The sequence below is a fragment of the Chiloscyllium plagiosum genome, chromosome 41 (assembly GCF_004010195.1).
Source record: "Chiloscyllium plagiosum isolate BGI_BamShark_2017 chromosome 41, ASM401019v2, whole genome shotgun sequence".
Lineage (NCBI taxonomy): Eukaryota > Metazoa > Chordata > Chondrichthyes > Orectolobiformes > Hemiscylliidae > Chiloscyllium > Chiloscyllium plagiosum.
The window spans coordinates 5,236,184-5,250,532 of record NC_057750.1 but is presented as its reverse complement, the minus strand read 5'-3'; the positions used below and the strand labels follow the sequence as shown (position 1 = coordinate 5,250,532).

Here is a 14,349-nt window from a genome sequence, read left to right as displayed (position 1 = left end):
ATCGGTGGTCACCCCTACCTCAAACATCCTGCAGGAGGAATATTCCACTGCCTGCGCTGCCATTACTTTGCACTTAGTCTCCAAAACAAGAACACTGAGTAGCTTACCTGTGCACTTTGTAGGGTCTGGGGTCTAGAACACACCCACTCAAATATCAATCACTTACCTTCCCAACCAGCTCTGCGCTCCAACTTCACTTCCGCCCAGCTCGCGCCGCTCTCTGCTGTGAAAAGATCTTATTGAGATAACCTTATGCTTGAATAACCACCTGATGTTTATTGTCTAGTTCACACACATGAAGTGTAGCCACTTTAGGGGTAGCGCAGGTCAAGCTGTACAACTGCAGCTCAGCTTGATACCACATGTGCAGAAGGTGGGGGGGGAGGTTTCTTGTTTTATACAACATTTTATTCTTTGTTTTCCTGACAATCTATTGTTCCTCTAAATTAAAAATCACACAGCACCAGGTTATAGTCCCAACAGGTTTATTGGGAAACACTAGCTTTCGGAGCGCCGCTCCTTCTTCAGGTGGTTGTCCGGCATCTCCAAATCTCTTCTAAATTGGCATCCTTGGTAGGATGAATTTGACTTGTGCCTGTTAAAGCTGTGATGCATGAGGGCTGATGCAAAGTTTGATTTTTGTTTTTAATGCATTGAAGGATTGTTTAAAGTAATGTAGTAATTAATGGGTGTGGATGGCTCCTTTTAAAAACCGGTAATAGTTGAATCTGGATGATTGCATGTGTCGACTAGTTTGGAGCCAGACTCTATTCACATTGGCACTTCTCTTGCTGCGATCATAATTGCTTTTATTTGTAGAGTACTGACACCTGAATTAACACATTGCGGCACACAGAGTGTGCTTATATACTTTGATTTCTTTTCATTATTGTTATTTATTGCACATTTATATCATAGTGACAAAAATCTCTCGCCAAAGTGGTTTGTGAAACCTCCCATTTTAATTTTATTGCCTGCTCAGGATCTGAAATGTGCAATTACTCGTTGAAGGTTTAATTTGTACACAACCTAGTTCAAGTGCATCTCCACATCAGCACTTCAGTAAACATCGTGGTTAGGAGCATTATTACAATAATTGAAAATGCCAAACCTCATCCCTGTTACGTTGAATTCTAGAATTTTGTTTACTTTGAATGTACAGCACAAAGTTTAAACAGTCCAGCCAGTTCATGCTCCTCTCCAGTATCTTCCCATATGTCTCTATCTGTTAATATGTTCCCTTGTACCTTATCTAGCCTCTCCTTCAATGCATTTGCACTGTTCATCTCAATGCATTCAATATTCTCAGTGTTCTTTTGTTTTGAAGCTCTCATTCCATTAGTCTCCCTTCAGTCTTGTCTTGCCTTCCCTTCCCTCAATGTGAAAGCTGAAAACCTCTTTTGGTTATCATCATTAACCCAGCAATGAATGTTCCACCCACTGACTAATTCAGCAGAAAATATTTGTTCATGTAAACAAGTAAACTTTAAACTGGGTGAGCAAGTCGAACTGTGTATGTGGTTGCGGTTGGGTTGGGGTGTGAATGAGAGCAGGTTTTGGGAAATTGTCTTGCAGGAAGTATCAATGTATAGGATTATCTCGCAGGTAAAAGAGTAAAATTGAAATGCTCTGTGCCATTGAAAAATCAGTTGAGTACGATTTACTGTAATCTCAATTGTTACAGTGCAGAAAGAGTCCATTCAGCCCATTGTGTCTGCCAGCTCTTTGGATGAACAATTCACTGAGTATCACGCTGTCACTATCTCCCTGTAACCCTCCACATTCTTCCTTGTCAGATAATATTCCCTTTTGATGCTGCCTTCATCTCACTCTCAAGTAGTGCATTCCTGACCGTACTGCCTGCTGTGTGTTCTTGTGTCTCTCATTTTCTGTGCCAAGCATTTTAAATCTGTTCCCCTTCATTGCTGATTTTTTTGAGAGTGGGAACATATTCTCCCTGTCTGCTCTGTCCAGACCTTCTCATGCTCTAGAATACCGCAGAACTTGAGACACATTTATGATGTTCCTGGATGGCTGCCTTCAGTCTGAGTGGGGGGGGGTAGAGTTATTGTGCAGCCAATTCACTGTATGGAATTAACCTCTCAGAATATATTAAACCGAGTTAGTATTGAGTAGCAATGAAAGACTGATTGATTGTATTAAACATGATCAAGGGGTTTAGATCAGAGTGGTGCTGGAAAAGCACAGCAGGTCAGGTAGCGTCCAAGGAGCAGGAAAATCGACGTTTCGGGCAAAAGCCCTTCATCAGGAATAGAGGCAGGAAGCCTCCAGGGTGGAGAGAGAATTTTGGGCGGGGGAAAGAAGGTAGCAAAGAGTACAATAGGTGAATGGGGTGGGGATGAAGGTGATAGGTCAGAAAAGAGGGTGGAGTGGATAGGTGGGAAGGGAGATGGACAGGTCATGAGGACAGTGCTGAGCTGGAAGGTTGGAATTGGGGGGAGGGGAAATGAGGAAACTGGTGAAGTCCACATTGATGCCCTGGGGTTGAAGTGTTCCAAGGCAAAAGATGAGGTGTTCTTCCACCAGGTGTTGGGTGGTGAGGGGGGCGGTGGTGGTGAAGGCCCAGGACCTGCATGTCCTCAGCAGAGTGGGAAGGGGAGTTGAAATGTTGAACCCCGGAGTGGTGCAGTTGATTGGTCCGGGCGTCCTGGAGATGTTTCCTGAAGCACTCTGCGAGGAGGCATCCAGTCTTCCCAGAGACCGCATTGGGAGCAACAGATACAATAAATGACATTGGTGGATGTGTAAGGCTCCTTTGGGGCCTTGGAGGGTGGTGAGGGAGGAGGTGTGGGCGCAGGTTTTGCAAGCTGAGAAGATATCAATGGGTGTGGGGAGCCAATTTTAAATTTATTCTTCCAATGTCCATTAGCTTCCTCATTTGTGAAGCTTGATTAGCTACTTGTGCCCATTTTTCTTTACGGCATTTGGGTGTTTCTGGGAGTGCCAGCATTCATTCCCCACCCCTTACTGCTATCTCCTTGATTTCTGGGGGCAGTTAAAAATCAACTGCATTGCTATGGGTCTGGAGTCACATCAGTGTAAGCCAGACCAGTTAAGGGTGGTAGATTTTCTTCTCTAGATGACATTAACAAACTAGGTAGATTTCTGTTTAATGACAGTCAACGCTACATGTCACAGTTTACTGAGACTAGCTTTACATTCCAAATTTTGCTAATTGAGTTTAAATTGATGGGATTTGAAACTGTCTCCCCAGGCATTACCACAACTTCACCAATTTTCCCAGGCTTTTTTAAAAAATAAGAACAGCTTGAAGTCTACCGGTTTAAGATTAAATTTATATTCTGATAAATCTTGGTCACTTGGCACTGAGCCCCAGTTAATGGGAGTTTTCAATACAATGGGATCCATGATCAGAATTCAGCTATATTTGAAGTATTAAGCCACTCTCTGAATTTATTCAGTTTAGTTTCCTACTTTGCTTAAATTCTGTCCTATATTTCAGCTCGCTCCCAACATATCTTCAAAACCTAGAAATTCAGGCAGTATCTGCTGAGTTTCTTGTTCCATTTCCCTGATGGGATGTGGATTTATGTGACTTGAGTCTCCCTCAACAATAAACTTGATTATAAATAAATGCCAAGTTATAGCATAGACATGCCAAATGGAAGAGAAATGAGTTAACTATGCTGTTTGCTCACTTTTGTAAAGCAATCTCATCAGAGACCTGAGAACATAGAGCTGGCTGCCTTTTGATTTTGAGCGAAGCACTTGGTGCAAAACGACTCGTAGTAAAGGAACATTGAAATCAGATTTTGTAACTAAAGCTTTGCTTTTCCTTTTCCATTATGTAGAGCCCAATTTACTGAATGGGACAGCACACAGCGTCAACAAACGTGGAGTGAAGAAGCGGGACTTGGACTCAGCCCAACTCCGTGAAATAGTTTCCGATCTAGTGCCTCATGTTCGCATTGCTCATATCCTTCCAGCAAAGAGTGAGGTCCTGGCTGATGCTGTAAGTGGCTTTGTAGAATTCTAACAATAGAGATTTGCAGCACAGAAAATGGTCTTCAGTCCATTGTGGTGTTGTGTTACTGGACTAGTACCCTTTGGCTGATATTATAGGAACACCGGTTGAAATCCCATGTAGCACAGTGAAATTTGAATTCAGTTAGAAATTGGGTATTGTCATAAAAACTCATCTGGTTCACTAATGGCTGTCTTTGCCTGGTCTGGCATACGTCAGACTCCAGGCCTACAGCAACGTGGTGACGCTTAACTGTGCTCGAAGGATGGACAATAAAGGCTATCGAAGCCAGCAATGCTCAAATTTCATGAACTTTTTGTTAAGTTTGTGCTGGCCTTTTGCTATAATATTCTAAACTAATACTACACCTCTCTCCCAAAGCCCCCATATCATCTTGATTGTCTAATTTGCTATTACCAGGATTTTACTCTGCACAAATTGATAGCAGAATTTGCCCATGTAAGAATGATGACCACACTTGAACACTGACCCCTTAGCTGTGAGGCAACCAAATATGTTCCAAAGACAAGAGAGTCTGTAAATAAAAGCTCTTTCCCTCGACTGACCCAGATCTGGATGTGGCTGCTCTTGTTTTCAGTGGACAAGCTGAAAAAAAAATTTTAAAATTACTCCCAAGGCTAGAGCTAAGAAGTGAAAAAAGACTTGTTTTAGATGCCCCATGTCTGCATTTTTCACTCCACAGTTTTGGTTGCTGTTGCACATTTCTGGTATTTTGCAGTGGTTCACTTCATCTATCTGGAAATTGCTGACTTCCACAAAGGTTGCTGGATTTCTTCATTTCCTGATCTGCCTACGCGCTTGACTGGAAACCCAATTCTAAGTTTGGATTTTGTAGTAATCAGCCTTGGAGTGGTACAGCAACAATTTGACTAATTGTCTCAGTGTTATCTCTTTGGTTGAGCTATTCAGTAAGTTCCACTAGTCCACATTTTTCCCTCCTTCAAGTGTATATCCCATTACTGTTTAGTTTTGAGTGTAATTTATTGTTGTCACATGTACCAAGATACAGTGAAAAGTGTTGTTTTGTGTGCTATACCAGCAGATCATATATGCAAGTGCATCAGGATAGCAGAACAGAGTACAGAATAATGTGTTACAGTCGCAGAGAGAGATTAACATTTGAGAGGTCCGTTCAAAACAGCAGCGAAAAAGCTGTTCTTGAATATGTTTGTGTGTGTATTCAAGCATTTATATCTTATGTCTGACGGAAGAGGGTATAACCGGTGTGGGAGGGGTCTTTGATTATGTTGGTTGCTTTCCCGAGCCAACAGAAAGTATAGATGGAGTCAATGGATGGAAGATTGATTTGCCTGGTGGACTGGGCTGTATACATGAAAGTGAATTTAGAAAGTTACCTATGGATCCGATTTCACTTATCTTTTCAGGCAGTACATTCCTGATTATAACACTGGTGTGTAATTCTTTTCTCTCATGATAGATTGGAAAAATCAGGTGGACAAAGGTAGCCTAGGTGAGTTAAGTGTTTTCTAAATGGTTACTCAGAACAGCATGATCTGGAGCAAAGCAGAGAGCAAGATAGACTTGGCCTGGTATGGTGCAAAGTGAGATGATTGATTAATAATAGCTGCAATCATAATATGATTGAATTTTGCATTTAGTTTGGGAGAAGAGAAGGGTGGGACTAATACTACCATTTAAATTAGGGCAGTTATGAGGCCATTCAAGCAGAGCTAGCAAAATGAGCTGGATCTTCCTCTCTTTCTAAAATTTCTGTCTTAGGCTTGCTGCAGACTTTCAAGTTGGAGGAATATCACCTCACTTTTCACTGAGGCAGGACTCAACCGAGAGTTCAGCAACTTCAGAACATGAATACTAAACTCCATTTTGATTGCCACTCACTCCTGCAGAGTCTTGTTTGCTGTCTTCAAAGCTGACCTATTTTCTACTGTTCGCACTCCATTTGTATCTAAATTCCTTCTCAACTATCATTGCCTTAGTCGATCATCCCCACCCCCCACAGCTCCGTCTGCCTGTCCCTCCCTCCTTTCCCTACCCTTCTGTCTACCTGTCCATCTATTTCTTGTCTTCTAATTTAATATATACCAAAATGATGGCACTTCTGCCTCACAGCACTGGGGACACTGGTTCAATCAACCCTTGGGTGACTGTCTGTGGAGTTTGCATGTTCTCCCTGTGGCTGCATATGTTTCCTGTGGGTGTTCTGGTTTTCTCCCACAGTGCAAAGATATGCAGGTTAGGTGGATTGGCAATGCTAAATTGCCCATTGTGTCCAAGGATGAGTAGGTTGGTTGGATAACCATTGGAAATGCAGGGTTACAGGGATAGGGTAGAGGGTTGGTCTGGGTGGGATGCTCTTTGGAGGATCAGTGTGGACTTGGGATTATGATTCTGTTTGCTAGGTTAATAACTAATAATAGAACTGTGATAGATATTTGTTAACTAGTGCTGTTAAGGATATGTAGCAAAGAAAAAAAAGGGACCCCATTCGGCCATGACATATTTACGGGCAGATCAAACTTGAGGAACTATATTATTTTCTCTTATTCTTTTGCAGTGCCAGCGTCATTTTGGTGTAGATTAAATTAGAAGACCAGAAATAGAGGGACAGGCAGACAGAAAGGTGGTGCAATGCTTCTCTATGCTCCTGTCTGCAAAGCAACATTTCACTGCTAACCTCTTGTTAGATCTTCCTCAGCAAAGTCCCTTATCTGTGCTTGTGCTGCCCTTTTTAATTCCATCGACTAGAATTTGGTTGCATGCATTGAGCGAATGTTTTCACATTTGGTGAATCCTTCGCTATTACCTTTGAAAACGAGAAATGATCTAGTGTTGAATATCGCATTCTGTGACTGGAAAAAGCAGCCAGCTTTCCTGGAAATGTGTATTAATATATTCTCTTCAACTGTATTAAGCCATGACAGGACAAGTCATGGCTGCCCTGTTATGTTAATTATTCTTGCTTTGATCCCTGAACCACAGACTGAATATTTGGGTGAATGCCAAGTATCTGAGTAGCAGGAAACATTGGCCAGGATATTAATCTGAAATGTTCAGACTCATCCCAAGCCAGCTGATTTTAGCCAATGCTGAGGCAGTGAGAAAGAGTCCTATCTTTTTGGGGGATGCGGGGACCTTGGCAATGGTGACTTACACTTGGTCTCAGCATCTATGGTGTAGAAAGGGGACAGGTAGCCTCTGCCTCTCTTTCTGATTGATGTGCTGTGATACAGATAGAAAGTATGTGCGCATGATGGATATCCAGTGATGATGAGATCAGGCACGGCTGTGAGATCTATCAGGATTGAAGAGCTTGCCAATTCATTGTTGTCTAAGCTGCTACTTGAAGAGTCATTTGGCTTGGGTCGAGGAGAGTCAGTGGAACCATACTGCAGCATGATTTACGGCCTTCAGGAGAACAGGAAAAGGGAAAATTAGCAACACAAGTGGATGAGCTCTCAAAATATTTTCTCTCTGACCTAAATTTGCTCTCAGTCCAGCGATGCATGGATTTCAAATTCTTGTCTTGTGGTAAATTCCATTCACAGTGTAATTCCCACAGTTCTGACTTCCAAAAGCTGAAATTCCCAGCCTAAATATTCAATCCTTGCAATTTATGTCCTCCCCACCCCTGCTTGGCCTCCCCACCCCTCTCTCGCCCCTACCCCTCTCTCGCCCCATCAGAGCTGAAAATGTGTTGCTGGAAAAGCGCAGCAGGTCAGGCAGCATCCAGGGAACAGGAGAATCGACGTTTCGGTCATAAGCCCTTCTTCAGGAATGAGGAAAGTTTGTCTAGCAGGCTAAGATAATAGGTAGGGAACCTATCACCCTCACCTTGACCTCTTTCCACCTATCACATTTCCGACGCCCCTCCCCCAAGTCCCTCCTCCCTACCTTTTATCTTAGCCTGCTGGACAAACTTTCCTCATTCCTGAAGAAGGGCTTATGCCCGAAACGTCGATTCTCCTGTTCCCTGGATGCTGCCTGACCTGCTGCGCTTTTCCAGCAACACATTTCCAGCTCTGTATTCATATAAATGCATTTCCCATCATTGGATGGGACAGAATCTTCCATTCTAATCCATTTTTTCAAAAAATTCTTAATGCAGTGAACACTGAGACAGATACCATGGAACCAGATTTGTAGAAATCAGAAGGCAGCCTTCAGCTCATCTGTCTGTGCTGACTGACACATTTCCAACCTAACGTAGGTCATAGGGTAAAATACAGAATGTTCTACTTTAAAAAGCTATTTCCCAAAAGTTGGCTGTACATCAACTTCTGTTGAGCTAATCATGCATTTGCATAAAATGTGAAATCCCCACGCAGCCTGCTGAGAATGCATACTTAAGGGTGTACCTTGGTGTTTCCTGAACATTTTCCTGATTTGACTACTCTTTTAAGCTTAGGCTTCTGTGAGATTGTGTGGTGTGTGTGTGTGTTACCTGGCATCCAGGAATGATCAGAAAGTTGTTGAAGGGTCAGGGTTTTTTTGTTGGGGAGTGGGGTGGCTGAAATGGCTAAATACATTTTTTTAAGCTGGCTGTAGTTGAAGCAAAAGTCAGACCTCTGATCACTTACACTGACCCAATGCTCAAAAGGACCGCACATTTCTCAAAACTTCAGTTTAGGCTTTGCGACTGTCATTGTTTCCTCAGAGCTCGTGACCTCAGAATCCCAACTTGCGATCCTGCTAGGGGGGGCAATGGTGCAAACTCTGGGAATGCTTGGAATGTATGATAATGCAGCTACAATATCTGGAAAAAGGGATTTAGTTTGCATAGGTGCCCCATGTATCCAGTGTATTAAACTTATTGTGTGCTGCATTTCTGGGTTGCAAAGGAGCAATGCAATGAAGCATTTAAAATTTGTCATTTTGTTCAATAGGGTTGTAGTGAAGTATAGAATCATAGAATTTTACAGGGTGGATATTAGAGTCCTGCAGACAGCACCCACTTCAATAGGAACCATGTTGTTAAACTTGAGACGGTGCCGAAAGGATTTACAAGGATGTTGCTGGGTCTAGAGAGTTTGAGCTATAGGTAGAGGCTGAATAGGCTTGGACTTTTTTCCCCTGGAGTGTCAGAGGCTGAGGGGTGATCTTACAGAGGTTTATAAAATCATGAGGGGCATGGATAGTGTCAGTAGCTAAGGTCATTTTCCTCAGGGGGGAGGAGTCCAAAATTAGAGGGCATAGGTTTAAGGTGAGAGGGGAAAGATTTACAAGGGACCTGAGAGGTAACTCTTTCAAGCAGAGGGTGGTGTGTATATGGAACGAGCTGCCAGAAGAAGTGGTGGAGGCTGGTGCAATTACAGCATTTAAAAGCCATCTGAATGGTTGCATGAATGGAAAGGGATATGGGAAAATGCTGGCAATCTGAGCTAAGTCAGACTGGGATGTCAGCATGGATAAGAAGGGCCTGTTTCCATGCTGTATGACTCGAATCTATGATCTACTAGAATAATACCAAGAGTGAAAAACATTTAGATGCAAGCAAAGATTAGAGAAATTGGGCTTATTCTTCTTAGAGCAGAGAAAATTAAAAGGTGACCTTAGTGAGGTATTCAAAATTGATGAATAGTTTTGACAGGGTAAGGAAGGATCTTCTGTTTATCAGTAACTAAGGGTCACAATTTCAAGATTGTCAGCAAGAGAGCTAGGAGTGAAATGAGGAGAAATGTTTTTTATTCAGAGTATTTAGACCTGTTTTTGTAGAAGATTCTGGAAACCTGCAATCTGTCCACTGCTTACAGATATTTCCCAAATTAACTCTGGTATCCTAATCCTACTGTCTGACTCACGGGCCTTTATTTTTATTAATCTCCTGCCAAGGTAGGGAACTGGATTTTGTCTTCTGCATGGTGGGTGCCATCTTTCCAATATTAAGTCACTTGAATCCCAAGCAAGACCAACTTAAGATGCTCTGTGATGGATTATTCCCGGTCCTGTCTCTGGGAGCAATAGATTATGAGGGACCAATGAATGCATTGAATAAAAAGGAGCACTTGCATGATTTTCTATCCTTTTATGAAAGACAGGAAACTGGCCCCTCCCTGTTCAGCATTCTTGTACTCAGTGCCCCGGCAGTGCAACATTCTTGGGCTGAGTGTGGGGAAAATCTGAGGCATTTATGGGACGGAGTGAAGAGCAAATGTGCGCCAGTCTGCATGCCTAAATATTATGAAATTGGATCATCATTCCTATGGGACTGGAATAAATCTGTGTTTAAAGACATCAATTCTACTTTAAAGTGGTAAAATTGTCTTTTGAAGTGCAGTGAACTATTTGTACAAACAAGCCTCATTCTAGCTATGAGATGAACACTGCTGCTCTCACCCCAGGATTAGATGTTACTGTTTGTACTTCAGGGCATAATGTCACTGCATGCTGGTTTCTTTAGCAGTTTTGCTGTGAACTCAACACTGGCCCTACCGCTGCTTCAGCAGATTGTGTTTGTTGATTTATCCTCTTTTAATGTTCATTGGGCAATGTGGTGAAGATGTGCTATTTAGCAACTTCACCTGTCTCTGTAAGGGAGATGCTTTGGATGTTATGCTCAGTTAAAGGTTCTGTGTGAGTGCAGATTGTTTTACAGCCTGTATTCTACCAGGAGAAATAACGTTCTTAAGGTAATCTCAGCTGGGGTGCAAAATGTGTATTTATACGGTGCCATTCACGACTTCTGATGTTCCAATGTACTTTGCATTCTCCAGGCCCAGTGTGGCAGCCTCTCAGTGGCTTGGCATAGCAGTTTCTTGGCCCAGTGTGGCCTCAGCTTGAACTTCTGGTCTTGAAATGATTCATTGAAATGCAGTCCCACTGTGGCTAAGCACTTGAGAAAGACTGTAATGTCTGAACTTCCAGCTTTATTTTCTACTTATAACTAAGAAAGTGTCACTAATTTTGTTTTTGCTTTTTACCTTGTTCTTAAGATTTTGTACCTACGTACTTGTACCTCAGATGACACCTTGTGTGCAGCATTGTGTATTTTTCACTGTACTCCTGTACTTTGTGCTTGAGCACACAGAACAAAATCAAAAAAGTGTTTCTTGAATGTAATCATTGTTTAAAGTAGGACACAGCAGTCAATCTATATGCAGGACAATGCCGCAATCAGAAATGTGATCACGTTATATATTAATGATCTGGATGAAGGGACTGGGCGCATTCTAGTGAAGTTTGCCGATGATACGAAGATAGGTGGACAGGCAGGTAGTACTGAGGAAGTGGGGAGGCTGCAGAAGGATCTAGACAGTTTGGGAGAGTGGTCCAGGAAATGGCAGATGAAGTTCAATGTGAGCAAATGCGAGGTCTTGCACTTTGGAAAATAGAATAGAAGCATGGACTACTTTCTAAACGGTGAGAAAATTCATAAAGCCAAATTACAAAGGGATCTGGGAGTGCTAGTCGAGGATTCTCTAAAGGTAAACATGCAGGTTAAATCCGTGATTAAGAAAGCGAATGCAATGTTGTCATTTATCTCAAGAGGGTTGGAATATAAAAGCAGCGATGTGCTACTTAGACTTTATAAAGCTCTGGTTAGGCCCCATTTGGAGTACTGTGGTCCAGTTTTGGGCCCCACACCTCAGAACGGACATACTGGCACTGGAGCTTTTCCAGCGGAGATTCACATGGATGATCCCTGGAATGGTAAGTCTAACATACGAGGAACGGCTGAGGATCCTGGGATTGTACTCATTGGAGTTGAGAAGGTTAAGGGGAGATCTAATAGAAACTTATAAGATAATACATGGCTTGGAAAGGGTGTACACTAAGAAATTGTTTCCGTTAGGCGGGGAGACTAGGACCCGTGGGCGCAGCCTTAAAATTAGAGGGGATCAATTCAGAACAGAAATGCGGAGACATTTCTTCAGCCAGAGAGTGGTGGGCCTCTGGAATTCATTGCTGCAGAGTGCAGTGAAGGCCGGGACGCTAAATGACTTCAAGGCAGAGATTGATAAATTCTTGATGTCACAAGGAATTAAGGGCTATGGGGAGGATGCGGGTAAGTGGAGTTGAAATGCCCATCAGCCATGATTGAATGGCAGAGTGGACTCGATGGGCCGAATGGCCTTACTTCCACTCCTCTGTCTTATGGTCTTATGAGCAAATGATCTTTTTGAGGAATAGATGCTGACTAGGATAGTAGGGAGATATTTGATTTTCTTTGAAATATTTGCATGAGATCTTTATGTTCATCCCAAAAGGACAGATGGGCCCTCAATTTAGTATCTCATCCATAAGGCGGTGCATCACAGTGCAGTGCTCCCTCAATGCTGGGCAGGGTTATAGGTTACTATTTTAAATATCTAGAATAGAACTTGAACGTACAAGCTTCTGATTCTGTCAAAAACTCGACTCATGACTGGTGGGTAAAAGAAGAAAATGAGAAATAGGAATACGAATCAACCATTCAGCCCTTTGAGTCTGTTGCAATGTTTAATAAAAATAGATTTTTTTTTTACCTTACTTGCACTTCTCTGCCTTTTCCCATTGGCCTTGGTATCCAAAGAAAAATCTACTTTATTATGTCTGGCTTGAAGATACTCAACAACTAACATCCATAGCTGTCTGGGTTTACAAACTACAAGGACCATCCCACCATCGCCGCCACCACTACCTCCCCCCTTCCTTTGTCCCACCCACGTCACTCCCTCCTTCATTTCTGCACCTCCACCTCTGTCTCCTTCAGCTTGTCACTCTCCACTCTCCCCGATTTCCCTATGGGAACTGGGTATCACTTCACATCTATCACAAATTTAGCAAGCAGGTATAATAATTAAGAAGGCAAATGAAATATTGATCTTTATTGCAAGAGGAGATGGAGTTAAGTCTTTCTGCAACTGGACAGGCATTGTTGTGACCACATCTCAATTACTGCTTATAGTTTTGATCGCTGCACTGTGGGACATATTTGCATAGGAAGTAGTTTACTGGACTGGGAGGAGGCATTTGCCTTTTGAAAAAGACTGTGCAGGTTAGAATTGTACAAAGTTTCAAGGAATGGAAGATGATCCTAAAGAAACACAGTTTTCTAGGGGATTGATAGGCTAGTCGCTGAGAGAATATTTCCCCTCATTGGCGGAATCTCAGACTAGGCAGCATGTTTTAATAATGGGTCTCCTATTTAAGACCGATGTGAGGCAGAATTTTTATTCTTACAGGGTTGTTAGTGTCTGGAATTCTCTTCCTCAGAGAGACACTGGGTCATCAAATTCATTCATCTCCAGATTAGACAGGCTTTTGGTTCACCAAAGAGGTCGAAGGTTGTGGAGGAACAGGTAGTTACAGTTGTAGTCGGGTCAGCTATGATTTTATTGAATGGTGGGACGGGCCAAAAGGGCTACATGGCCTACTTCTGTTATTTCTTGTGGTTTTATAGAATATATAAGACCATAAGACAGAGGAGCAGAAATTAGGTCATTCAGCCCATCGAGTCTGCTCAGTTATTCAATCATGGCTGAAAAGTTTCTCAACACCATTCTCCTGCTTTCTCCCCATAACCTTTGATCCCATTGGCAGTCAAGAACCTATCTGTCCCAATTTGAAATATACTCAATGACGTGGCCCCCATAGCTTTCTGTGGCAGTGAATTCCATAGATTCACCACACTCTGGCTGAAGAAGTTTCTCCTTATCTCCATTTTAAAAGGAGCTTCCCTTTACTCTAAGGCAGCGGCCTTAACTCCTAGCCCCTCTCACCAATGGAAACATCTTCCCAACATCCAATCTGTCCAGGCCATTCAGTATTCTCTAAGTTTCAATTAGATCACCCCTCATCCTTCTAAATGCCATTGGATCCTCAAATGTTCCTCATATTAAGCTTTTTCATTCCTGGGACCATTCTCTCGTTTTTCATAATTCTCCAGTCTGTGGGCTTGGTCTACTCGTCCTGTCCTCATAAGACAATCCCTTCGTCCCAGGGATCAGTGCCAGACGACATTTGCACGTTCTGTGTGAATTGTTCACCTGCATAAACATTTCCTGTTGAATTTCTGTATCACAGGGTGTGTAAAGGTAACAAGAGCAGAAATTTGGAAAGTACTTTGAAACTGTTCAGAAGCAGGAACTATCTGAATACAAATATCTCTGTTGTCTTAACTGATGTAACCTCCAAACCAAAGGTTTTACCTACAACAAAGATAGCAACTCAACTGTTGATGAACTTGGTGTTTGCACAACTGCTATTAGCAACAAAAAGAACTTGTATGGTGTAGCTTGTTCAATTTTTCTAAAGCAGCTCTATCTAGTGTCCATTTAGAATTTCTTATAAAACAGTCCCCATTTAAACCAATCCATTAGCTGAAGTCTGATGTTTACAGCCAGTTAGAATTGCACAGGCAC

General features: G+C 42.4%; 1 protein-coding gene across 1 annotated transcript in view; it reads left to right on the top strand.

Moving 5' to 3' along the window:
• LOC122542775 (BTB/POZ domain-containing protein 7-like) overlaps positions 1-14,349 on the top strand; it is a 74,047-nt gene that overhangs the window by 40,263 nt on the left and 19,435 nt on the right. The window contains exon 6 of the mRNA XM_043680808.1: positions 3,834-3,994. Coding sequence (XP_043536743.1) covers positions 3,834-3,994 — 161 coding nt within the window. The remainder of the gene's footprint in view (positions 1-3,833; positions 3,995-14,349) is intronic.